This window comes from Colletotrichum jinshuiense, chromosome 3 (assembly GCF_051148585.1).
Source record: "Colletotrichum jinshuiense chromosome 3, complete sequence".
Lineage (NCBI taxonomy): Eukaryota > Fungi > Ascomycota > Sordariomycetes > Glomerellales > Glomerellaceae > Colletotrichum > Colletotrichum jinshuiense.
The window spans coordinates 53,203-78,171 of record NC_139310.1 but is presented as its reverse complement, the minus strand read 5'-3'; the positions used below and the strand labels follow the sequence as shown (position 1 = coordinate 78,171).

The following is a 24,969-nucleotide window of genomic DNA, read 5'->3' as shown; positions in this document are numbered from 1 at the left end:
TATTTCGAGATGGGTTTCTTCTCCAATGACGTTTCCAGGCGCTATTTGTTCAATGAGCTTCAAGATGCACGACTTGATGACTTGAAAAAAACGTACAATCTATCAAGCTGAAAACCCCCGAGTAGGATTTGTTTCGATACATGGACACGACAAAGATTGCCGAGTACACCGTTATCAACGCAGCGTGGAGAGTCCACACCCCAAACCTGCGCAACTTTGATGGTTGATGGGCTTGAACTGCCGCGAGTTCGACTTCCACATCATCTAGACTGGAAGTTGACCTCTCATCGGAGTAAACTGCCGAATATTCTTTATTTTGCCGACCCATTTCTTGACTGTAAGACGACCACCTCTGTCCCAGTAGTCTTCAAGGTTGAGTTGAGAGTGTTGCGGAGGATAGCGAAACGCGAGCCAAGAAAGGAATCAAAATATTCCGGCTGTCGGTTGAAAGTGGGAAGACTGTAGGGCAATTGTTGGAGGCGGGCTTCGTCGCACCCGAGGAATCACGGGATGTCACGGACAAGCACTTTAGCATCTACGTAGGCTTGAAGGATTTGAGGGAGTTTCTCGACATCTTCAAACCCCGCCACAGATACGAAAACGGGCATGTCCCGAATGACGAATGGTGAGAGAAAATGACATGAGGATTCCATCCTTCTCGCCAGATTTGGAAGGTATGCATTATTGCGTTGATCTTATCCTGGGTCACGTTCGACGCTTACTTGTGGTGGAGGGGTCTGGACGTCCATTGAGTGGAACAAAACCGATGACTATCAAGGCATGCTAGTCCCGTAAGAACTATGCGATACGATTATGGCAAAACCCCTGTCGAAGAGATCCAAACCTTGTCGAATGTTCCCATGCAGAGTCTGGACTACCCAATCCTAGTTCGCCACACCGATCCTACATCCTCGCCCTGCCGTCCCACCACATACATGACGCCCGGCCAGATTAAGCATCAAATACCCCACACAACGATCGAAGATACAAGGAAAAGGTGGAATCGACCAGAATCAAGGTTTGGCCTTGCGCAGCATTGTGGCACAGCTTGTGCGATGTCTCGCCAGCTGGATATCTCGATTCCGCCACACCCAACAGCGCGGCCGACTTTCTGGAGGTAACCAGCCTCTGCTGGAACCAAACTTTGAACTGGACGAATTTTCAACTCAGTTTGATTTCAAATCATGCCTTCGTGTCGCCCGAATACTCATAATCTTTTTGCTCATCTTTATGTATGCAATCGGAATCCTACTAGCTGCGGGGCTGCGAACTAAATTCAATGTGGAAGGTCAACAGCGACAACTATTTTCAGTGGCTACTTTCGAAAGGCTAATGGAGGCTAGGCAGAATCCTTCAACTTGAAGCTTACTTGTTTTGCCGCCAGAGGAAAGCCGCGAAACTGGAAACGAATGTGTAGCCGACGCTACATGTGCGCCGAAGATGACTGTGCGTTTCATGATTCGTCTGTGTCTAGATAGTTTTTAGTGTTACCTGCCTCATTCATCGACCTGGCTTATGCATGGATTTTGCTCCTTCAAGTACCTTTGGATTTTGAGATCCTCCGGTCTCGCCGGTTCTATGATGTATTGCTTCGGTCGTCGTCCACCAAAAGAGGGGTAGTTAATATTGTTGATTGTCTCTTGCATGATTCTTTGACTGTTTAGCTTATAACTAACGAACGCCATCCGAAGTGAAACCTTCAACTTTACGCATAACCAACATATAGGTGACTGTTCGACAAGATGAAGGTTGTTCTTGTCCTTGCCGCTCTGACGGCCTGCGTTGTGTCATTGCCTACTGTTCCCCGTGCCGGCCATGGTATGTTGGCACAGACTTAAAGATCACCATACCATACCCTTTGCTGATTGCATATAGCCCAGACAAACGCCGATGAGTCTTATGATCCTATGAAGCGGGCCGAGATCAGTGCCGACGAATCGTACCTCCCTATGAAGCGGGCAGAGACCAGCGCCGATGAGTCGTACCTCCCTATGAAGCGGGCCGAGACCAGTGCCGACGAATCATACCTTCCCATGAAGCGAGCCGAGACCAGCGCCGATGAGTCTTATGATCCCATGAAGCGAGCCGAGACCAACGCCGACGAATCTTACCTCCCTATGAAGCGGGCAGAGACCAGTGCCGATGAGTCGTACCTTCCCATGAAGCGGGCAGAGACCAGCGCCGATGAGTCTTATGATCCCATGAAGCGGGCCGAGATCAGTGCCGATGAGTCGTATCTTCCCATGAAGCGGGCTGAGACGAGCGCCGACGAGTCGTACTATCCCATGTAAGCAACCGGGGAATCATGGTTGAGCTTTAGGCAGACGATGCACGGAGCATCTTTAACGACTACCACGGAATCAACAATACGCGAGTTAAGGGGGAAGGTGGATTTATAGACAATACGTTATGCCAATTCAAAAGAGGCCCGTATCATTGATTTTGTAGTCACGAACACAGCCAGTGAAAAAAAAAAAATTCAACAACGTCTCGCAACTCACATCATCGCGACTAAACCATGAGTATACATGTTGGCCCTTAACTTGGTAGTCGCACGTTTGCGAAACAATAAAGTCCTGAAGTGGGGTGCCGCCAAATTCCACAGCACAGTGTCTGATGACTCGAAATATATGTACTTTATTGGAAGCTCGCCGTCTTCTTTTAACGCGTAGCAGGTAATTATGAGAGAAGGGAAAAGCCGGCACGTGGTCAGCCAGCCTTGTCACGCTGAATTGACCAGCCAGACTTCAGACTGACATGTAAGATCAGTAGGGACAAGAATTAGGCCTAAGCACCGATCGTTACACATAATTTTATTGGCTAAAAAGAAAGAAAAACCATTACTCATTTATTACCGATGGCCGAACCCAAAAGTCCATCAGCCATGCATCAATTGAGCCGATAACTAGGATCATGGAACTCGTAATATCCAGAACCAACTTCCGTTTTCTTCCCCCCATTGGGCAATGTGATATCGGCCTTTGTATTGGGTGGAATTTCAACATTCAAGTGAAAGCCATTGCGGTGTGCAGCGTTCTCCTCCGTATTGTCCTCGAACCACCATTGAACCTTGACCTCTCCGTAAGGACTAACATACTTCGCGTTTGCGCTGGTAATGTTTCCGCCAGGAAGAGGGGCAACGGCGATTCGCTTCCAACCAGGCTCAGCAGGCGCAATGCCGCCAATGACTTGATGCATCCAGTTTGCAACTGAGCCAAAGGCGTAATGGTTGAAACTAGTCATTTCGCCGGGGTTGACGCTGCCGTTTGTTAGAAGGCTGTCCCATCTTTCCCAAGTTGTTGTTCCATTCTGGACAACCTGGTATAGCCATGAAGGTACGCGCGTCTGGAGGAGCATGCGGTAAAAGTCCTCTGTTGCACCAATATCTCGCAAAGCAAACCCTAATGGAGGTGTGCCAGCAAAGCCTGTCCCAACGAGATAGTCGTTATCTGCGACGATCTGACGCAGAGTCTTGGCAGCGGTCAACCTTTGCTCCTCATCTGTGTACAGGTCGAAATTGAGTGCCAACGCGTACGCAGTCTGCGTCTCGTTGACTAATGCACCGTCCTGGATCCAAGCATCATGGAATGCTTTGGTCAAGTTGTCCCGTTGACGTTGATACTGTTCTGCTGCACTATCATGACCAAGAGATGTTGACATGTTCGCAAGTAAGGCTGTCATGTGGATGAGATACGCGTCGGCAACTAAATGCTTCGCAGTCGTGGCATTGCCGGGGTCGTCGGAGGGAGCTTTGGGATCAAGCCAATCCGCAAACTGGAATGAGCTGCGGTTCCAAAGCCCAAACTCGTTTCGACTAATACCAGTATCAATCCAGGCCTGGGATTGAGGATATTGCTCTTCCAACAAGGCAAGATCACTAAAGGCTTGGTAGATATTGAACGGGTTGGCAACTGCGACATCACCCCAGACTGCGGCCGGTGGAGAAGGGCTTTCAGGCGGAATCGAGGGGATGGTGAGAGGTACAACCATGGAGCCATTTCGTTGCATCTCAGACCAAATGTCCCTGTGCCAACCCTTCCAAAAGCCGGCTGCGTCGTACAAATAGTTTGCAGTTGGTGCAAAGGCATGCGCATCCCCAGTCCATCCGAGTCGCTCGTCACGTTGTGGGCAATCGGTCGGGATGGACAAGAAGTTGCCCTTCATGGACCATCGCACATTTTGGTGGAACTTGTTGAGAAGTTGATTGGAGCAATCAAACCACCCTGTCTCTTCCATGTCACTATGCACAACCACGGCCGTGACAGACTCGACAGTAAGGGGGGTATCTTTGGGCCAGCCATCAATTTGAGCGTAACGGAAGCCATGAAAAGTGAAACGTGGCTCCCATGTTTGATTGCCGTTTCCATTCAAGATGAGCGAATCCGCCGCAGTCGCAATTCTGAGTGGCCGCAGGGCGAGCTCTCCATCTTCCAGGACTTCGGCATGGTGCAGCGTTATGTTCGTCCCGCTGGGCCCCGAGACTGTGAGCCTCAGCCAGCCAACAAGGTTCTGCCCAAAGTCGATGATGGTTTTGCCAGAAGGCGACTCAAAAATAGACTCTGGCTTCCTCTCTTCAATCTTTCTGACAGGTGGTCCATCGGGAGGAACCAATTCGCCTTTTAGCGCCGGTAACTCTTTGACAGCTAGCCAGTCATTGGCGTTAAATTTTGCTGATGACCAGCCGTTCAAGTTATCCTCAAGTGTCGAATCGTAATGTTCACCGTTGTAAATTTCGGAATTCAGAATTGGGCCGGTGTTTGCTTGCCATGTTGTGTCAGTGGGAATCTCAACTGAACTTCCGTCTTCGAGAGTGACAACAAGCAGGGAGAGAAGGCCGATGGTGTCTCCGTAGTTGTTTCGCACACCACCATCGTAACTAAGTCGTCCAGAAAACCAGCCTTCGCCAACAACCACTCCAATAGCGTTATCGCCCTTCTTGACCAAATCAGTGACATCATACGTGTCGTAAACATGTCGGTAGTTGTACGACTGCCATCCAGGAGCTAAGACGCTGTCTCCAACTCTGTTGCCATTTATTTCTGCCTCGTACAAACCCAAGGCTGTAATGTACAACCGGGCACTGGTGACATTGGTAGCTACCGGGAAAGACTTTCTGAAGTAGATCGGACGTTTGGGAGCATCAACTTCAGTCTCCCTTTCTGCCGCTATAGGGACGGCGCCGGCCCAATCTGAATGGTCCAGAAGTCCTGTTTCGACTGTAACCCAATCAGACCATGGGGTAGAGGGCTGGCCGAGTTTACCGTGCGCTCTAGCTCTGACAGTAGCTCTTTCGGCTGCCTGGAGGGCTGATTCGGGCCACGGTACAAGAAGAGAATCGGAGGAGTGGACATTGTAGGTGCTAGAAGGACCATGCGAGCCCCTGAGAATTTCGATATCGTATGCGCTTTGCTCCCAGTCAACAGCATTGCCATCGAAACGCCAAGAGATGCGGGGCTCTGACTCGGCAATTCCGAGAGCCAGGCGATGGTGCTCGAATGACAACTTAGATATCGAGACAGCCATCACAAAGACAAGGCCGTCAAAAAGACGTAAACGGCGAATGAGAAGGGTACTGGGGCATATTTGGAAGCGAGAAAGTCAAGATAATTTCAGGTAGTTATACACAACATCTAGCAGATCTTTTCGGCGGCAATTGACCCGCCAGTTCTTGTCCTTGCTTGTGGATAGCCCTCGAATGTGGTGGGTATCAAATTATTGGGCATGCGGGTTCGGTCAAAGTTATACCGTTGACGAGGCATGTCTTGGCTAATGAGCTAATTCCTACTCTACAGATCGTCTTATAATCCCGAACTCTTGAGATCGGGCCGTTTAGCTTGCGGGGTCCCCAGACCAAGAAGTTAGGATCATCAACCCCGTGGGGCGGCATACGAGATCGGGAGTTCATCTCATCGGCACTGCTGGGCCATCATCGGGTTTCCCGGCGCCAAGAACTGTAGGTAGGAGGAACAGAAACAGCCTGAATGCCGGTCATTGTACCCAGGCGCTATGATCCTGTCAACGGACCAAACTGAATATCATTATTGAATCGCAAACCGAAAGGCTCAACTAGGCAGTGTCTCAGATATAAACAATCTGTTTGAATGCTTATTCTCCAAGAGGATACTACTCTAGAACAAATTTCGAATCCAGGGGATGAAATAAGCGTCAAGAAACGACGTTGTAAGCCTTGTAACCCCGCGAAATCTGCCATCGGTAGTTGGGCAGACCCAACCCGGTTCGAATTTGCTCAGCCCCAGCTTCTCCGCATTATGGTGTGCGGGGGAAAGGCCTTGGCTGGCACATGACGCATCTAAATTACTCGTATCCATGGCTTGCTCCCTGGGCCCGTACGGAATACTCCGAGTGTACCTAGGTCCTGCCAAGAATCATCTTTTTGTCCCGGCGTTCCCAGCCACGACGCGACGCCGGCTATTCATCCGTTGCCCGGAAGATCCTTGCAGAAGTGTTAGGCATTCTCCGGATTTCCCGGGGTACTCTAATCTGTATTTGAAAAGATCGCGTCTTGCCATCAGCAACATTGATATAAATATGTAGTTTGGCTCTCCTTCTCCCAACGTCAAATACTGCACATAAAGTTATAGTAAGATATGGGTTCACCTGCCAGGTAGGTCGAATCAAATGTCATCATTGAGCAAATTATTACTCGGAAGCGACATTTGCACTGTGGTGCTCCCGCGAAAGCTAACCAACTCGCTTTCAGCTGTGTATTGTTTCGCGGTTCGTTTAAATTTTCGCCATGATATTTTCACATGAAGCACAAACCCACTGTTCTCCTTAGAACAAGGTATGGCGATTACTAAGAATTTTGGCCGAGGTTTCCTTCCCTTGCAAAACAAAGAGCGGAAGTCCGCGGGCGCCCTGAGCATGGGCAGCACACGTGTTTTTTTAGCCCCATTTAAACATTCACATACCTCGGAATGTCTGGCCAACTCCTCTGCGCGTTTTGCCTTAAACAGGCTCGTCTGCCCGTAGTTCGTCCCAGCTTCAACATTCAACAGCAAGTGTCACAGCAAAAAAGAAAATGGCCATTCCAGCGACCAAAAAGACGGTGTTGATTACAGGGTACGAATTGCCTTCCGGGGTTAAAACCATTTCTGATTCGCTCCATCGATGGCTTTGAGGCTCCAGTTTAGTGCTGACATGCTGTCCCGCAGCTGCACCCCGGGAGGAATTGGCCATGCCTTGGCGAAAGAATTTCACGCCAAAGGTGGGTGACGTTTGCACTCGGAGCTTCCACCAAAGGTGGCTGGTTCATAGAACAAACATTCAGCTGGGGCCGTCTGCTGACAAGAGCTTTACCGCCAGGGATCCATGTGATTGCAACTGCCCGCCGACCTGAAGTGCTTCGGGACTTGAGCGACCTAGGCTTAACCACGTTGCCCCTCGATGTCACCAACCCTGAGAGCATCGCTGCATGCAAGAAAAATGTTAACGAGCTGACTGGAGGTCGTCTAGACTTTCTCGTCAACAATGCGTAAGATAATCTCGAGCCCCAATCGGGGCCATCATTTGTGGCTGTGATGGCTGCCTGGCTCGCAAAGCTTTACTGCCATTGCTATCCTTAATTGCCTCTAACGATTCTACAGTGGGTTGACCCATACGGTCCCAGCAACTGATATTGACATGGATGACGTTCGTCAGACGTTTGAGACGAATGTTTTCGGTGTCATGGCCATGGTCCAGGCTTTTGTTCCCCTGTTAATCCCAACCCGGGGCCTCATTATCATGATCAGCAGCCTTTCGGCAGTCTCACCATACGTTTTTGGTTCAGTTTACACAGCAACTAAGGGTGCCCTGAACTCTTATAGCCGTACTCTTCGTCAGGAGCTGCGTCCGTTTGGCGTTCGCGTCATGATTTCTATGACCGGCACCGTCAAAAGTCACATTGCCAAGCTCAACCGCGAGTTGCCGCCTAACTCTCTTTATGCCCGGGCTAAAGACTTGTACGCCAGTCGTCTGACTTTCTCCCAAAACAACGCGACCGTCTCGACTGGTGAATTTGCGCAGCAACTTGTGGCTGAAGCTTTGAAGGGCGAAGGATGGTTTGGAGGCTGGCTTGGGGGTGCACGGAATTGGTTCTGGGCTGGCGGTATGGCCGGTCAAGTCTGGCTTGCCAGGTTGCTCTTTGGAGAATGGCTTTTGGATGCACTTGCGTACAGGAAATTCGGGCTACCTAAGTTTGAGGCTATTGTGCGCAAGGAGGGTGTAAAAAGGGTCGACTAGCCTTGATGGTTCCAAGTTTTCGATCCTGTATTCAATTGCATTAACGGAGCAATCTAGCCTGTTCTATTGACTCGTGGTCTTTTCGTTTCTCCAAGTTGTTTACGACTCTTCCTCGTCCCTTGAACGAGACTTTGCACTGCTGGTTTCCCGGTCCTTGAGCCCCAAAAACATTGCCAGCATCAACAAATCATAACAAGCCTTCATAATTCCCGCTCCTGATAAAACAACAACCCAAAGGCTTTTTCCGGACAAGAAGCCTGCAGAGCCAATGCCACCTGCTTGCGCCAGCGTCTTGACAGTATTAACAACCCCCAGGACAGCTGTTCTTTCGCTCGGAAGTACTGCGGCTGCAAGAAATGCTTGCCTGGGTGCTTGGTCCATACTCTGCGTGCACGCTCTTAGAGACAGAAATGCCATGGCAGTCCATGTCCCCGTACGACCCGGTGCCGGCAGTGGTATCATCGACAAGAAGACAGCGGAGGGCAGGTGAGTAAAAACCATGGTTTTGAGTGGCCCAAGGCGACGTGCAAGGGGAAGCGCAACAAGGTTTGACACGGTGCCCAGCAGATTTGTCACCAAGAACAGCGTGCCAAGTGACCCGGGTTGCAGCGAGTGAACCGTAGTGAAAAAGTATGTGAGCCAAGACGGTGATGCCATTCCTGATGCAAAAGAGTCGATACAGAACAACAGTAGTAGCCGGAATAAAATTGAACGAGACAGCGGGGATATGTAGGGTACGAGAGCCCGCAGGCGCTGTGAAAATGATGGCGCAGGGTGTTTCCCGTCTGTCGAGCGTTGAGACTCGTCCTCTTGATCGCTTGAATCGGCATCAAGCAGCGCCTGACGTTCATCGTTTACTCTGACAACAGGGTTCGATACTGTTACTTCGACGCCAGAAGTGAGACCGAAGATAAGGATCAGCTTGAGAATGCCGAGGGCCGCATATAAGAGGAATACGACCCTGTATGCCTCGTTTTGGGTCCAGGACTCGTTGTTCTCGAGAGTTTGCACAACCCAACCGCAAGTGAGCGTGCCCAACGCGGCACCTGCAGTGCCGAAAAGTGTGTACCAGGCGAAGATGTCACTGCGGTTCTCCCTCTCGGTGAGTTGGGCAAGGATTGACTCTTCGACGGCACGGAAGGGACCAATTTCGTTGCCGCTCGGACTGATGACACCAAAAATACTGGCAATCACAAGGAACCAATAGTTGCCAACAAAGGCAAAAACCAGACCGCTCATGACCATCAGCGCTGCGCCAGCTGCGAGGATCTTTCGCCTGCCAATTTGATCGGTGACTGCAGTGAGCAGAAAGCTAATCACAACATCTCCGAGGAGTGTCAATGTCATGAAGAGGCCGATTCGCTCGTCTGAGAAACCGAGACTAGAGAGGAAATGAACAAGAATAAGGAAGGATGCCCCGTATGCGAAGAGGCGTACAAAGCGCTGCAAACAGAGTACTTTGGTGTCGCGACAGGACTGTACGATGGTGGTGAAGCCGCTTTCTGCGGCGAGCCTCGACAACAAAGATGCCGTTTCGGACGACATGATGGCTAGAAAGGGTGTAATTTGATGATGATGCACTTTCAATATCCTTGAGCCAGAATGTAAACCAAGCCAAACTTATAAGTCCAGAAAGACTCGGTTTGAAGCCTCCTCGGATTGTATGCTCGGAATTATAACTATAGTCCTCGGCGCAATCGGAGTTAGTGTCACAGAAAAACAGGACGCTAGTTAGCTAACATGACGTGGATAAGGCCACTGGGGTGGCGCTGCCAATGGAATGTCCCCAATTAGCAAGGCACTGCGTTGGGGAGATGCAGTAGGTAGTGAAAAGTCCTCAATTACAATGACGCCAATTTTGAGCAATGCCGATCACCCGCGTTGAGTCCTCAGTTTGGGTTACATCAGTACGGAAGTGAGGCCAACTCACCGAGCACCCACTCACTGAGCACCCCACTGAGACTTTCAATGTCTACTACGGATACGGAACGGTCGTGTTACCGTTCCAACATCACCTTGAACGCCAGAAGCTCTGTTTTGGTTTCGATGTGCAGTTCATCAATTAACAACTGGACACAATCACCGGATTGGTTAAGACTTCATATTTTTTGTCGCATGATATTTACTATAGGAAATTGGATTGTCGCAGCTGACGAATTACTAGTCGCGATGGTAGATGGTAGAGGCCCACCGAGATTTCAATCTCTACATTAGTGCCTTTTCATTTTCTGTTGGTATCACAGGATACCCGTACGGGTGGTAAATTGAACGAAGAGCAAAACTGGTACTGTATTCTGTAGATGTGTGTGTAGGTAAGAAAAGAGAGGCAGCCAGCGGAAGCAGCAGCTGTTGAAGATATCGCCGTTGGCGGCCCGGAGGTAGAATACCCGGGCCCGACTGCTGCCGCTTCCCGTGGGCTGACCGCCTGCCCGTATTCTGGCTGGGTAATCCAACATTTTCTTAGCACTTCCCGGAGCACCTGGTTTGGTTCCAAATATCTGCAGCAGGATCGGCATTCTTCCACGCCAACTCACATGAATTACTGAATATTCTCTTTTGAGAACGAGCAATGCATCATAGTACCCGAGACTAAATATTTAAATAATGGTCACTAAATGGTTCTGAATAATGGCTCTATGATCCATGGATATATAAAGTTAGGTATTTTGCAATGGTTCTTCTATAGATTCAGCGTTCAAAATATACTACCGCCGATATATACTCTATCAACTTGACTAACCCAGTAGTTAGTAGCCTTGCCTCTAGCGAACATAACCCGCTCTAACTTACTGTCCTTGACAAAAATTGGGTCACGGTTGCCACGACAATTTCTGCAGGCAATGGATTTCTATTGGGCGAGACTTCTGTCAACTAAGACTGTGTCGAAAGCGCTTATTACTACTTGCATTCACTCCTGTTCCGTTTTTTTCTGAAAAGAAATAATAGTAACCCCCTCCCCGGGATCCAGTTTAGAGGTGGTGCCAGCGTTAATGCGGGATAGAAGAGAATAAAGGCGTTTCAGTAACGAAATACAAAAAGAGGCCAATCTAATCTTTGATAATTACAGGCAGCAAATTATTCCAGTGCTCGGTGCTTAAGAGAGAAGGCCAATTTCTTGACTCCGGCAACGTCTGAGGACCCCCAAATGACTCTGCATCTAATCCTGACCCTTAGAAGCCAGGCTTGCCCCTGATCGAAGGAGAATCTTCGTACTCGTAGCAGAGAACGCCCCCGCCATCTCGGTTTTCAGTGTCCATCACTTTCCGAACAGGTACGTCGTCATTCATGAAGCCCATCCACAGTGGAGTGTTGAGTGTCGTATTCTCAATTTTGTCGCCGCTGGGGCCAAACCCCTCCACAGTTCTTGAACCAGAAATGTCAGCGAGGCGAGTAATGTCGGCTTTCTGCCATCGCGCCCACAGATAGTCAATTAATGTGTGATGCATCCAGAACAACGGGTCGTTGGGAGAGGAAAATAAGTCCAGCAACTGCAGCACGTTGGTTAGTACTTTTCTCAATTTTGCGCCGGACAAATGGATATAGATAAGTGAGTATAGATAAGAAGCACATACATCACCACCGATTGCAGCATGGCCGAGTGTGTGCGGGTTAGTAAGTGCCTTTGAGTCACCCAAGTCCTTATCTTCTTCCGACAAGAAATCTAGTCCGTCAATAAAATATTGCAGCTGTCGGTAGCTTTGCCTCTGCATGGCAATCGGAAAAACGTCTTCAAACTGGGAGCTTGTGTTGAATAAAAACTCGTCAAAAGATCTTGACAAGCATCGTGGGTTTTTGGCCAGTGAGCCTTCAGGCCCAAGGTTCACCACAGTCTTCGCGAAGGCTCCGGTTTCCACGCAACCCGTCGATGGTGATGAATCACCCCCAAAAGACCGCAATATTGGTGCAGTAAGCAATGAGCCGTTTGCCGCAGGGCTGTCAAGCGTCCAGTCCCAGTAAGGCTGAGCGCCAGTATAATTGCACTCGGTTCTAAGTGCAGTTTCGAACGTCCATATAGCATATCGGTGCCAGGGAAGGAAGATGCCGACGCCGTGTATACCGAATGTTGAAGCGACTTGCTCGGTAGTGTTGCTCCGCGAAGCGGCTGGTAAGATTCATATCAGTTTCAATGATTTAACAGTCAAAGTTGTCGAGGACAGGGAAACACAAAAGGGAAAAGAGCGTACCTAGAGTGCCGTTTCCGCTCGTAATTTTTAACGGTGGTGGGTTATCCCCTCCTATGTATTTATGTACACTTAGCTTCTTTCACTTATAGATCGGTGGACGAAAACAACCTCTAGTGGCATTGATATGCATGGCGACAAAATCCTCATAGCGGCTTTCGAGTGTATTGTAGAAGCCTTTTCCTTTGGGAGGAGACTTCATTAGACACTGTACCGCATCGGTATACGCATCTTGTTGATAAGTGTTAAGGGTACGCCTGAAAACAAGTAAGACTTTGTCGAAAATCGCACGGGAGAGGGTGTTGGCAGGTGAACTGACCATTCTTTTCTAATTAGGGGTTGTGAGCATGCGGGGATTTGAATGGTGGATGAAGTAGCAAGACCAGCAAAGAAGGCAACAAAACAAACGGAGTACTTCATGATTAAACGAAAGTATGGATGATGTCTAGATTTGATTATGATGGCAGTTATTTTAGTTATAAAGACCTTTCTTATCCTTATATCTGGGACATACAAGCAATACTCGACAACGCCTTGGCAAGTGGATCAATGGCCTCTAGCCATTTACAAATGAGCCAATGGGACATTGCCTGTGGCTGTAGTTGCCCGAATGAACCGGATATCACAATAGGGGGCTATTAGTAAAGCTTTCATTGCCCAGGTTTTAATACGGCTGCCTAAAATGGAGTTGGTTTTGATGTCAGTGCTTGAAAATGCGTCTCGATGATCTCAGCCACTGCCATGCAAGGCTACCCCAGCCAAAACGCCTGGGGCCAATTTGGGCGTAACCAGTCGTATACCAGTACTGCGCATTCACGCTGGACCGTGTCCTTATGGATCCAGTCGGTTCCACGACATCTTGCAGATCCTAGTAACTTGGACGTAAAGAACTGTAAACCCATTCCTAGCTTTAGCCAGGTATTGGCTTAAGGAGATTTGCATCCCCCATTTTGACCGTTGTTTGGCTCACCAGAATTTCATTTTACCTAGACACCAGAATGGGCCTGATCGGACAAAACACCTAGCTAAGTTTATGACAGATTAACAAAAAAACATTGGCAAGTAGGGTGCCACATGCTCATCGATCATTATGGCAAGGACAGGTCAGCGAGCTGAGAATGGGCTATGCCCGTTGGGTATCAGGTTTGGAAGCTTGATCTATCTCCTACTGGCATTGACAGCCGCAGTAAACATCAACCGAAAAATATTGGAGTTAAGCTGTCTTTATTTGCTACACATTATCGGTATCTACATCCAGTACCTAGCTCAAATCTTACTTCAGGCCCCTTCTTAAAGTATAGATGGCGTTACGACTCCCCAAATCGCATATTTCACTCCGACGCAATTGGATTGAGCCCTATAGTCCTTGCCAACATCAATCACCAGCTAAATCAACGATGCAAATGTAGTGACTGAAAATGATCTGAGACGAGCCGACCAGTATTAGATCACACGCTATGCTGACCGTCGTTCACAAGTTTGCGAAAGCCATGAATTGGAACAGATTTAACCGATGAAAAAAAAAAAGTGTGTGTGAAGCAGTTCTACGCATGCAAGGGAAATGCCGGCAAGCGCTCATTTGAGTCAAAGCATTTGTCGGGCACATTTACTAAGGGTTCCATATAATCTTCTGTGTATATTTTCTACATGCGTGTCCGCTGAGACGCGAGCCTTTGGTCGAAGGGAAGTTTCCCCGTGTAAAAGTTACCAGTGGACTTCAAAAAGAACTGGCTGCAGCCCACGTGTTCCTATTGATGAACCTTGCGAGGTCGGCCCTTGAGAGTGAAGGGTCGTAAAACTACCTTCAAAGGAAAACAGTACAAATGATAACCATGTCAAATATTTCGCTGCTGCCTGTGGCAGTGAGATCCACTCGGTGGCAAGGAACGGATGCGTGGGGTAGTTGGCCTGCTCTCGTCTGAGGTTCACCGTTATTCTTTAGACCGAGAACATATCCAATCCCAGGGGGTTTCAAGCTAGAAAATATTTAGATGATATATGCCATGTCTGCTGTGGAGGCTTGCTGGCGATCTTGGGCGGCAAGCGTGGTGCCGAATTATTAAGGTATGTGATAGTCTTTTCTATTAATAAGTCGCGTCGGGGGGGTGGAATTTCGAACCAGCCTGTAATTACGTACTTCGTATCAAGCATGCAGCCACAGTGCTATGAATGCTTATGGTTGTTCCAAAAAACTGCAAACTCGAACTCGACCAAGCATACGAGCCATGTGATGAACGGCGTTTGCACTCCAGATCAGCAACAGCCCATTCTCACAGCAACCCCTGAAAATTATGCCGCTATGATTTTGATGTTATAACTTGCTTTGGGATGGATCTGGATCGCTGAAGTTCTTGTCACCTGCTAAGTCAGGGCCCTCAAAAGCCTGGCCTAAGGTGAAATAGTGCCGAAGAATCAAGTCTTGGCAGAAATCAAGTTTTTTTGGTGCCTATTTCGCGAATTGTCCGTGCTATCTGTGGTATTACTGCAAATTTGATTGTTCAGGACATGCAATGGCCCATAATCTACCCCAGTCTGCAGCGGCATATTGGTTCAACCAGCTCGTAGCGGGACGACAATGCTGACAAGAGTATGCTTTTTTCTATTATAGCTAAGCCTAAAAAAATAAAAATAAAAAACTATTATCGTGTTCTATAACTTTGATAACGTAGATAAATTAGTGGACGAGAGGCACAAGCAGACAGACCAGACTCCTAGGCTTCTCATGCTAGGCTGGTAGCTGACTCAGGACCGGGTTTCGGGAGGGCGATCCCGACTCAGAACCAAAGGTGGGCAGGATGAGGTACCACCTTCCAAGTCAGGCAGGCCTAACATTGCTACCCTGTCAAAAACCGAATCATCTCAACGCTGACTGGAGTACATTTGGAGTCTAATCTCCGGCTAGCCTCTTCACATCTCCGCATGCCTAAACAATCCAAAGGGGCTATGCTGTGAATTCCAGACAGGAGGCAATCTTCTCGGTCCGATTATGACAGTTATAGGGCTCCTTTTTCCAATGGAGGCTACACGGTTTCAATGCTAGAGGTCCTTAATTACTTCGTAGGCCACCCCTATAGATAGACCTTGTTTATCCGGCTTGGCAAATCTACTGACATATTAGCAAGCTAATTAAATGGGACTTATCTCAAGATATATAAGGTAGCTATGTAGAGATTAACTGAAGTAGAAGACTACACTGTTAAATTTGTCTATAGATGCGCTATGAGAAGCAAAGCATAGAGCAAGAGGCAAACCATAATGACAAGAAAGGGACTCTATAGTCATAAGTAAGCCTAAAGTCAGGTCCGAAATTCATAACTAGGAATGCTTGCCTAACTTTCCTAGAGTTTATGATCTAAGACTTATAGATTCTACGTAACCATTTACATAGAAATAATAGAAAGAATGCTACAACAGGAATAGAGGTAGAATTAATACATTTCAAAAACTTGTTATTCCCAATAATCTAAAACCAGTCATAAACAATCCTTCGTAAATCCTCTTAAAGTAGAGGTATTTTGGCCGTGTTGGTGTAATCCGCTGCGTCATCAGAGCACTCTATTCTCTCCAAACAAGTACCGAATATGCGGTCCCACAACCGAGTATGCTTGCCATAGTTGCCGCTCTTCTTCCATCCTTTTCTATGATGGAGATCGTGGTCCTCCAGAACAAGCTCACAGCCAAGCCACTTCAAAGGCCATGCAAAAGGGGTCGGGGTGGTGGCGTATAGACGAAGACCACTGTGTCCGATCAGCTCGGTGAAGATAACATATTCCTGGCAGAACCACCATTCATAAAATCCCATCGGTAAACCAATAAGCCTGAGTGTTGCCCAAGTCAGGAAAGGAATACCTGCAATATCCCAAAACTCTTGCTCACTGTCCGCGAAAAGTGTTAAGAGAGGGTTGGGGTGCTTGGTCAAATGGTGGGTGCGGTGGAATTTCCACAAGAAATCAACTTCATGCATCAACCGATGATACCAATAAAACCAAAAGTCCAATACAACTCCATACAGCCCGACCTCAAGCGGTAACAATCTCCAATCGATCGTATTTGGCGCTTCTAGGCGGCGGTAGGCCAATATCACAGCCATCATAGATCGGAACGTTGCAGTTGAAATAAGGGAATCAAGAATCGTCTTGACACTTCTGTCGGGCACACCGTCGCGCTCGTGTTTGTCGCCATCGAGAAATCCGTAGCGCTGACCGAGTCCTCGCATGGTGTTGATTTGATGGATGGCGACAACTTTTATGGCGATACTGTAGAAAACGAATGCAGCGACCGGGTGCATATTATATCCCGTAAATGATATGAAAGCCTGATGGACAAGCAGTGGGATGGTGGCGTGCAAAAGAATCCATCGATGAAATTGCCAGTGTGGAACCCAAGGTACGGCATCCCCTTTGGCGTGGATGGGCGCTGGTCGATCAAGCTCAGTGTGGTATAACCCGAGCCGCTCAATAGTCCAGTGACCAATCTTCCAGGAGCGTCTGTCGCCACGCCTCCAGGTTGATTTCATAGGATCTTTGCTTTCGGACATGGTGTTTTGAGGTGGTGAAGTGGTAACAATAGTGGAAGACATCGTGAGCGGACGATAAGCTAACCTCCCTGCTTGACTGAAATGTAAGATAACAGAATATTTCCGCGCCTTGTCATCTCAATATATAGTCTCGTCCGAATGCGACCCTCGGCACTCTCATCTTCACGTGTCCCGTCATAATTGTTTGACAAGCTCGGACAGCACGTCAAACGCATTGACGACTTCTTTGCCACTGGTTACTCTGTAAAACCTGGCCGCATTGCGCTATGACCAGGATACCCTTCTTGAAAGTTGAGCACAGGTTGTGCGTTTAGTTGTTTCACCTCGGCCGAGGGCCGACGGGGCTATGATGAGGCATTGGCATGCGAAATGACTGTAGCAAAACGTCCCTTGTTACAGCCGAGGATGTTTTCATGTATCGGTAGCCTATGGCATTGACTGGCCGAATGCCACCTCGGAGTGTATGTGACCTTTCATCTCATCTACTAGCAAAAGTATGCCGCGGCATTAGTGGGCATCAGTGTTAACTTTATCGGATGTCCTGACTTTAAATCATCACATTGAGATCAAAATGATCCTATTGAATATTGATTTGCTAGATGGCTTACGATAAGGTTACGAACATTATTTACGAGAATGATACAGCTTAATTATAATTACATTTTTGGTTCATTCGAAGCCGGTTGTTGTATCTTCATATTCCCATAACTGTGTGTGGATATGGTTGGCGCAAATGACAATGAAATTTAAGAAACCATACATCGACGCTCCACCCTTACTATAAGCATTCATCAGCGTGGCAGTCGAGGCAAAACTTTAGTTTGCAGTATTTTCGTTAATTCTCTCCAAGCTCTAACTTTTCGAAGGGTACATCGTAATTGATTCTGTACAATAATATATCATGTCGACTTGTCTTGGCCTTTTTGGTGTGATGTGGATGTTTGCCTTCACTCGTCCTAAGTGGCCTACGCGACGTAGCTACTATATGCTGGGACCAATAAGTGGGCGCCACACAAAATACAGTGGAAATTTTCTTCCAATTAACAACTTTGCACAGAATGTTGCTGGAAGAAAGAATTGGGCGATTATTACATAGAAGCACATTGAAAACCTCCACTCTATCTAAACTTATTTGACAGTAGATTGACATTTTCGCCGGGATATCCCACTCGGCGACTGTTGCGAGGATTTAAACCGTTAAACTTGATATTATACATTCCCGTCGCTGAAATCTCAAGCCCATTTGAGTTGTCCTTAACAGGCATTCTTTTGCCTATAAAAACGTATGTTTTTGCTAAATCCTTTATCATCGGTCATTTGTGGTGTCCTGTATCAATGTGAGCATTTGAAAAGATATATTTATTTGTCTCCTGAAAGAAAGTAGGCTTTATTTTGTAATGGTAACAAAGCTTACATCAAGCAAGCCTTCAGAGAACAAGTATCAATAGCATCAGGTCCATCATCATTGTAGCCAAAGCTAGTCCCAAGGCTCTTGTGAAAGTGTGAATTTACTGACTGTTGTGTTTACGTCTGTGCTTTATACATTACACGCTTGCAGCCACAACCTTGCTCACCAGACCTAGAATCCCAGCTGCCGTGATTGCCGTGGTGGACCTGGTGAATCCTTCCTCAAAAGGAAGGCGCTCTTGTTCTAAAAAATTGGTCAGTATCACATCGAGGGGAATTAGAGAGCACAAATGCATACCAAACAAAACCTTAACCCATTCAGTGTTGGCATTGCCATCATCCAGGTTTCCAAAAACAGAGAGATAGAGGGCAGTCTCGATGAAGCTAAATTGGGCACCATCGGCAGTCAATGCCAATTCCGGGTTCGCAGCAGCAGCAGCCTGGAGACGTGCTACTCTGGCCTTAGCTGCGGTAGGAATGGAAATGGTCGAGTTCGTGAAGTGGGATGCTACGGACTCCCAAATGGTCCTGTTGAAACTGTGGTTGTCGCCGAAATAAATGTCATTGCGGCTTAGGCTGCCATCGTGCTCGATTACTGGTACAGTAGGATCAGCTTAATGTACGCCTTACAAAGTCTGTCTCCAACCTACTCCCATGGGTGTTTAGGTCATCCAGGTTGAACGTAGCATTGTTGCCAGTCGTGGAGGTAAGAAGAGCCTTCTGTCCAACCAATGTAGTTGCTGCAGGATCAAGGTTGACAGCCGCTGTAAATCCAGCAATGAGGTCTGCAAGAGAGACGTTCAATCCGCTGCGAGGGAGGTATCCGTGGTTGGCCAGAGTATTGACCATGGGGCATGGGCTACGACCTGCCAAGGATTAGGTACGTTCAGACAACAAATGGTTCGTCTGAATTTAAGACTTACGGTCGCCATCGATAGGTGCCGACCAGTCGTTCGCCCCACGTCTGACAGCAAACGCGTCAGCCGTGAAGACCAACGAAAAAGCAAATGCAGCGTTGAGAAGCATGGTGGGCGTGATGATCAGTTTGGGTGAAAGAACGTAGAAACCGGTGGCCAAAAATGAGAGACAGAGCAATAACTATGCGACGGGGATGCAGAACTCCTGGGGCAATGGGTGGGACACCTTGGAACATATAAGCCTTATCTCCATGTTCTTCCAAGTAATAGTATGAAGATTATGGTCCACTGAAGCTGTCGTATTGCGGAATTGCCGTCGCCCGCGGAATACAATTCCCCATTCGTGCCGCAAGGCCGTGGAAAGTGCCATATCTAGTGTGCATGTGCGCGATGTGAGATTGTCCTCCACCCCTGATTTACTGATCAAGAATAGCCCATGACGGAAGAGGCTCCCGGCAAGGGCCTTTCTGGAAAGCTTGGCCGCAGCGGGGCTTTACCATGTAGGGACGGACCCCTACGCCACTTTATTGACCAATGATGAGATTTTCAAAGTCATCAGATCCACGAAGCGAGCCTCAGTGCGTCGGAGCTCTCTATTTTCGGGTTACTCCCGAGCACGGTGCTCTTAGGTCATTTTTGCCTGACATACGGAGTACCCGACGGCGTATTAGATGCCCCGAGTCTGAGTACAATCGATCGCTACGGAGACTGGGATTTACTGTTTTTAATTTGAGATATCATATTTGCAAAGGCAAAGTTTCGTTGACTGGTAAGAATATCCAACAAAATGTGGCACACAAAAGACCTAAACTACATATTTACCTGGCGTGAAATCTGCTAATTTGTACAACACAACTCCTGGACATTTTGCAACTTGTACCCAAGGCGCGAAACAGCTTGCAACAAGGGAATAGATTAGTTCAGATAAAAATTGGGTGTGTCACATTTATGTCTGCCTTGTAGTCCATTGTACATACGACAATCTTCATTATGGTACGTATAGAAAATGTGGAATAATCTAGTACGTTCCTAATCGAGGCCCCTAGAGTTGAAAAAAGCAATGAACGCCATGATTATGCGTTCTTAATTTCTTAGGCATATGAAGTTGAAAGTAAGAATTTTGTGAAGAACGGCTCTATAAAGTCCTTTAGGTACGCTGGCTTGATGGGATTCTGTTGGTATTACAGGATACCCGTACGGATGATAAACCAAAGTAAATCAATGTGGTAAGCTCGTTGTGTATTCATCTGTGTTCGTGTAGAAGAGAGAGTAAAAAGGTTGGCAGAAGCAGCAGCAGTAGTGGAGATATTGCTGCAGGCAGCCGGGGCTCCGCTGTTTACCGCTTGCCCCTATTCTGGCTGAGTAATCCGACAGATTTCGATGGCTGTCTCAATTCCCTCATATTGCCTTTCATCCTACTTAAGACTGCTTGTACATATTACTTAGTAAATTGTACGTCTAATTACGCTTACTATAGTAAAGCCTTCCTATACAGAAAATATGACTATGTTTTCTATCTGAAATAAATACAGCCCACTTTTGACGTACAACCTTCATGGAGGGTTTCTTAACCCCATAGACATCCAGGTTTGTTAATGTAGCCGAATTGTTTAGATTCGTTACGTGTTCTACGGGCTTGTTGGATAGGAATAACATTAGGCGATGCCACCCATTCAGTAAGCATTTCAATAGTGTAACTGGAATCTATGTCCAAAGTATAAATCAAATTGTGCTTACCCGGACCAAAGACCATGCATTACGCATCACCGACATTCAGGACTCTAAGTATTCTTCAACCTAGGTATGTAATAAATTATAATTGAGATGTACGATCTACCGCTAACTGGACCGCTGGAAGTCTTCTGGATAACCGATTCATCAAGGGCTTCCTGAAGGCGCAATGCCTTTAGCCAATCCACTGATTACCAGGAGACAGAGCTCTAGCAGCTGTACTTGTATTTTCATACAAGTGCTGATGAGATGATGTGGTTAGAAAGTTTTGATATGTATTCATAACTGAATTAGGCACACCAGAGATGAGACATAATCTATCATAAATTTATCTCTAATCCTGACCAGAAGAAAACCCATATCTAAAATGCGTCATCGGCGGAAACTTGAAACTGTCTCCAAGACCCGCGTCAATAGAACAGAGCCTCCAAGTCCGCTATCTTGTCGAAGTATCTTCGTCAGAAAAAGGGCAGTCAAAATCGCGACAGGAACTGTGGCAATAACACTAGCTTTGCTCAACATGACAGCCTTCTCTTCGACACTTTTCTCGTCACTGTAAGGCCAGTTATGAGCTGAGAACGGCATCTCAACGTTATTAAGCCTCAATCCACCTGAAATTTGATCGCTGTAGAAGTTAAGCCACTTGGAAGTCGACATGAGAGGCGCGATGTACTTATGCAGTAGTCGACCCTTCCAGGTGTTCCAGGCAGAGGCACGCATGGCTTCCTGGCACTTTTCAACCATATCAACAAGGCGGTCGACGCGCTGATTCTCCAAGGTAACAAAAGACCTCGTCAGGCTAGAAAGACCCCAAGATGCGTCGATATTCTGCGGCGTCAAAAGATTTTGCTCCTTCAATGCGTTGACAAGCGAGGCGCACGATTCGATACAGCTGTTACCACCTTGGCCAACGAGGGGGTTGAATTTGTGTGCAGCATCTCCGATAATAAGTATACGACCGTAATGCCACTTGCGCATCACAAAGTGTGGCAACGCCGTGACCCCGCTGTATGTGAGATTGTCCACAACCTCGCGGAAGCACAGCCCGTTATCGGAAACAAGAGCATCAGCGCTGCGCTTGAACTCGCGTTGCTTGTCCTCGTCGTTGAACCGAGGTATCTCGTTGATCGGACACGAGCGTTGAGACTCGGGCAACGACCAGAACCAGAAGACAAACACTTCGCCACCAGGCCCACCCATACAGCCGGCTACAGTACCATCGCCACTCGCCCCAACGACTTCACCGGACGCAATGCCCGGAGTCGGCTTCGCAGTGCCAAAAATGCATGCGTGCTCACAGGGGATGTTCTGTCTGTCTTGGACGGGAATGGTGCTGGAGTCGTTGTTGGCGTCTGCATTCCTCCACATCTCTTGCCGTATAGTGCTACGCACGCCGTCTGCGCCAATAACGACCTGACCCTCGAATACTGAGCCGTCTGTGGTGTAAACCAGAGCATTTTCTTCAGAGCTCTCCACCCGCTTCACCTTCTTGTTGACAAAAATCCTGTCCTTCTCCTCCAGGTGTTGGTATAAGACGCTTAGCAACTCGTAGCGTTCCATGAACATGCTGGGATAACCGTGCCGCTGAGTGAGAATATTCCTTGTCTTTCTTGTCATAATGCGCTTCCCCGATGTGTGGTCTCTGGTGATCATGACCTCCACGGGTTGAGCTTTGGACAAAATGTCTTCGTAAAGGCCCAGTTGATCGAGAACTCGTAAACCGTTAGGGAAAAGGCCGATACTGGCTCCGACATTTGGCGTCACTGTGTTGTACGCTTCGAGAAGAACATAGTTGACTCCTGCCTGCTGCAGCATAAGAGCTAAAGTTAGCCCTGTGATTCCCCCGCCAACAATGATGACCTGTCGTTTTGAGTCTTGGCTAGCCATGGCGTGGTAATGTACGATGCCGCTTAACGATGGTTGTTTGAATGGAAAGTTGGATGTAATAACAAAGACTATGTCGATGAGATGAAGAGAGTGAAAAAAAAACTTACGGGGCTAAACTGGAAGTTCTTATATATTGGATATCGGACATACAACAGCGAGATCAACCTTGCACCGTGGTGGAGAATCTTGACAATGCGGACATAGACGTCATGTCCAGACTCACTGCGACGCAAACCTGAAAAAGGGGTTCGCCAAGGCGGGAAAAGCTAGGACCCCGAGTGCTACACCTATTATTCCCAGGATGCGGGAGGCTCTCCGGCATAGCTCAGTATAGACCCACTGTGCCATCATTTTGTCAAGGCCTCCATATAATGGTTGGCTAGCTTGGCATTTGTTGATTCATAGTTGAGTGTACTTGATCTCTGAAGAGTAGATACGCCAACGGTTTACTCTATGGTGACAATGGTTTTCCCAGAACAACAGAGTTACGCCGAACTAACGACATTATGTGGCGAGACACGGTGTCTACAAAGCTGGATGTAGAACGCGAGAGTAGTAAAATTGCGACACAAATCCCCACCTTAATATCTTTGTTTACGTCTCATGAATGTATTGGCAGGCCTTGGATCCAATGATGATCTTTCTCCATAATTTACAGTTCAAATACTGTCTAGCATTGGGCCACTTTGCCGCCGGTCGCGGCAGGTGGGTGAGATGGGTTAATCCCGTAGGAAGTGGGGTTAGTCCGTGCCAAGCATCATGAGTTTGCATCTATAACTTGACGGGGTGTGTCGTGATTTTTGGATTGTTGGACGACTTTCTCTAGGATTTGCTGGTTAGACCTGCACGAACGACAAGTGACGAATGTCACTTTTGTTTCTTTCCTAAAAAAGGCAGTAAAAAGATGGCCTCCTTGTTTATCTTGTAGTCATTATCTGTTGGAATCATCACAGGGAGAGATAAATCAAGCGTAAGCAACGAAAGGTAAAAACTGGTACTGTATTCTGGTTGTATATGTGTGTCTAGAAAGTATGTAGGTTGGCAGCAGGAGCAGTAGTGAAGATATAGCTGTTGTCAGCCCGGAGGTTGGATCTCCGAGTTCCATTGCATCGGCCGGCTGCTGCTGCTGGCCAGCTCCCTGTATTCTGGCTGAGTAATCCAGCATTATCGAAAGTAACTATAAAATGTGCGAACTTCTCAAGGTTGGCTCAGTTCCTGCGCCCTCCCTGGCCTAGATGAGGCGCCACTTCCTTGATGTTGACATGATAAAAGCTGTTCTGCTTGTGCTGTCAAAAATTTGAAACAGGGCATGTCGAAACTAGGGTTTATTTATTGTATTTTCTAAATTTATTCGCCGCTGTGGCCTCATTTCTATTCTCGTTACTGAGGATGCTGGCATAAAGGTGCTATGGCGTACTCATCAGGTGCTGTGGTGGTTTGTCAATCTCAAGGGTCACGTTGTACACCCTCTCTCGTTAGTGACTACTAGTCATTGTTTACCTGTTGTCCTGAATCCCCAGGTTCTCGACACAATCCTCCTCAGCGCTCTGGGTTCTTCCGAACAAGAAATTTCTTACAGTTATCAGAGAAAGATTCAGTTTTGTACGGGATAATCTGATACTAGATAGCTCTGCAATGAAAAGTGTGGCTTGAATGCTTGGAAACCTAATCAGTAAACTTATTCCCAAACACGATAATTTATGTCGATCATTGGAAGGGGTGTTTATGATTTGATTTTTCTGCGCAGTTATGAATAAAATATTCCCTTTGAGACTGTGTTTTAAACCTTTAGCCGATTCTTGCAGCGAGCCCAAAAAACGGTGCTTGAGAGAATCTCCGTCCCCAGGGGGGCTTATGTCTTCCATATCCTTGGATGTCCTTCTTCAAATCACGCAGATGAGTTTATGGCACTCATGGCCTCCGATTCCAATTGATACTAGCATGAGAACAGATGGATACATTCTTTTATTGACAAATACAGTTTACATCACAACATGGTCACATACGAAAGGATGCCTCACGTTCCTTGCAAATCGCCTGGTTATCAGTCGTTGCGTTGAATTGA

At 47.5% G+C, this 24,969-nt stretch overlaps 6 protein-coding genes across 6 annotated transcripts; 2 read left to right on the top strand and 4 right to left on the bottom strand.

Annotated features, from left to right (window-relative positions):
- Nucleotides 1-1,742: 1,742 nt before the first annotated feature.
- EsH8_III_000017 (uncharacterized protein) lies at nt 1,743-2,291 on the top strand (the record flags this gene model as incomplete). Its single annotated transcript, XM_083261742.1, has 2 exons — nt 1,743-1,818; nt 1,876-2,291. The coding sequence occupies 2 exons, from the start codon at nt 1,743-1,745 to the stop codon at nt 2,289-2,291; spliced, it is 492 nt and encodes a 163-aa protein (XP_083122229.1).
- A 598-nt stretch (nt 2,292-2,889) lies between these two features.
- EsH8_III_000016 (bacterial alpha-L-rhamnosidase) lies at nt 2,890-5,523 on the bottom strand (the record flags this gene model as incomplete). The annotated part of the gene is made up of 1 exon (XM_083261741.1): nt 2,890-5,523. The coding sequence occupies one exon, from the start codon at nt 5,521-5,523 to the stop codon at nt 2,890-2,892; it is 2,634 nt and encodes an 877-aa protein (XP_083122228.1).
- A 1,519-nt stretch (nt 5,524-7,042) lies between these two features.
- EsH8_III_000015 (SDR family oxidoreductase) lies at nt 7,043-8,244 on the top strand (the record flags this gene model as incomplete). Its single annotated transcript, XM_083261740.1, has 4 exons — nt 7,043-7,083; nt 7,176-7,228; nt 7,327-7,495; nt 7,608-8,244. 4 exons carry the CDS (start codon nt 7,043-7,045, stop codon nt 8,242-8,244), a joined length of 900 nt encoding a protein of 299 aa, XP_083122227.1.
- Nucleotides 8,245-8,343: 99 nt separating this feature from the next.
- On the bottom strand, nt 8,344-9,789 carry EsH8_III_000014 (uncharacterized protein; the record flags this gene model as incomplete). The annotated part of the gene is made up of 2 exons (XM_083261739.1): nt 8,344-8,903; nt 9,090-9,789. The coding sequence occupies 2 exons, from the start codon at nt 9,787-9,789 to the stop codon at nt 8,344-8,346; spliced, it is 1,260 nt and encodes a 419-aa protein (XP_083122226.1).
- An 8,717-nt stretch (nt 9,790-18,506) lies between these two features.
- Nucleotides 18,507-19,395, bottom strand: EsH8_III_000013 (Chloroperoxidase; the record flags this gene model as incomplete). The annotated part of the gene is made up of 4 exons (XM_083261738.1): nt 18,507-18,613; nt 18,668-18,964; nt 19,020-19,235; nt 19,293-19,395. The coding sequence occupies 4 exons, from the start codon at nt 19,393-19,395 to the stop codon at nt 18,507-18,509; spliced, it is 723 nt and encodes a 240-aa protein (XP_083122225.1).
- Nucleotides 19,396-21,389: 1,994 nt separating this feature from the next.
- Nucleotides 21,390-22,904, bottom strand: EsH8_III_000012 (FAD-dependent oxidoreductase; the record flags this gene model as incomplete). The annotated part of the gene is made up of 1 exon (XM_083261737.1): nt 21,390-22,904. One exon carries the CDS (start codon nt 22,902-22,904, stop codon nt 21,390-21,392), a length of 1,515 nt encoding a protein of 504 aa, XP_083122224.1.
- Nucleotides 22,905-24,969: the final 2,065 nt, after the last annotated feature.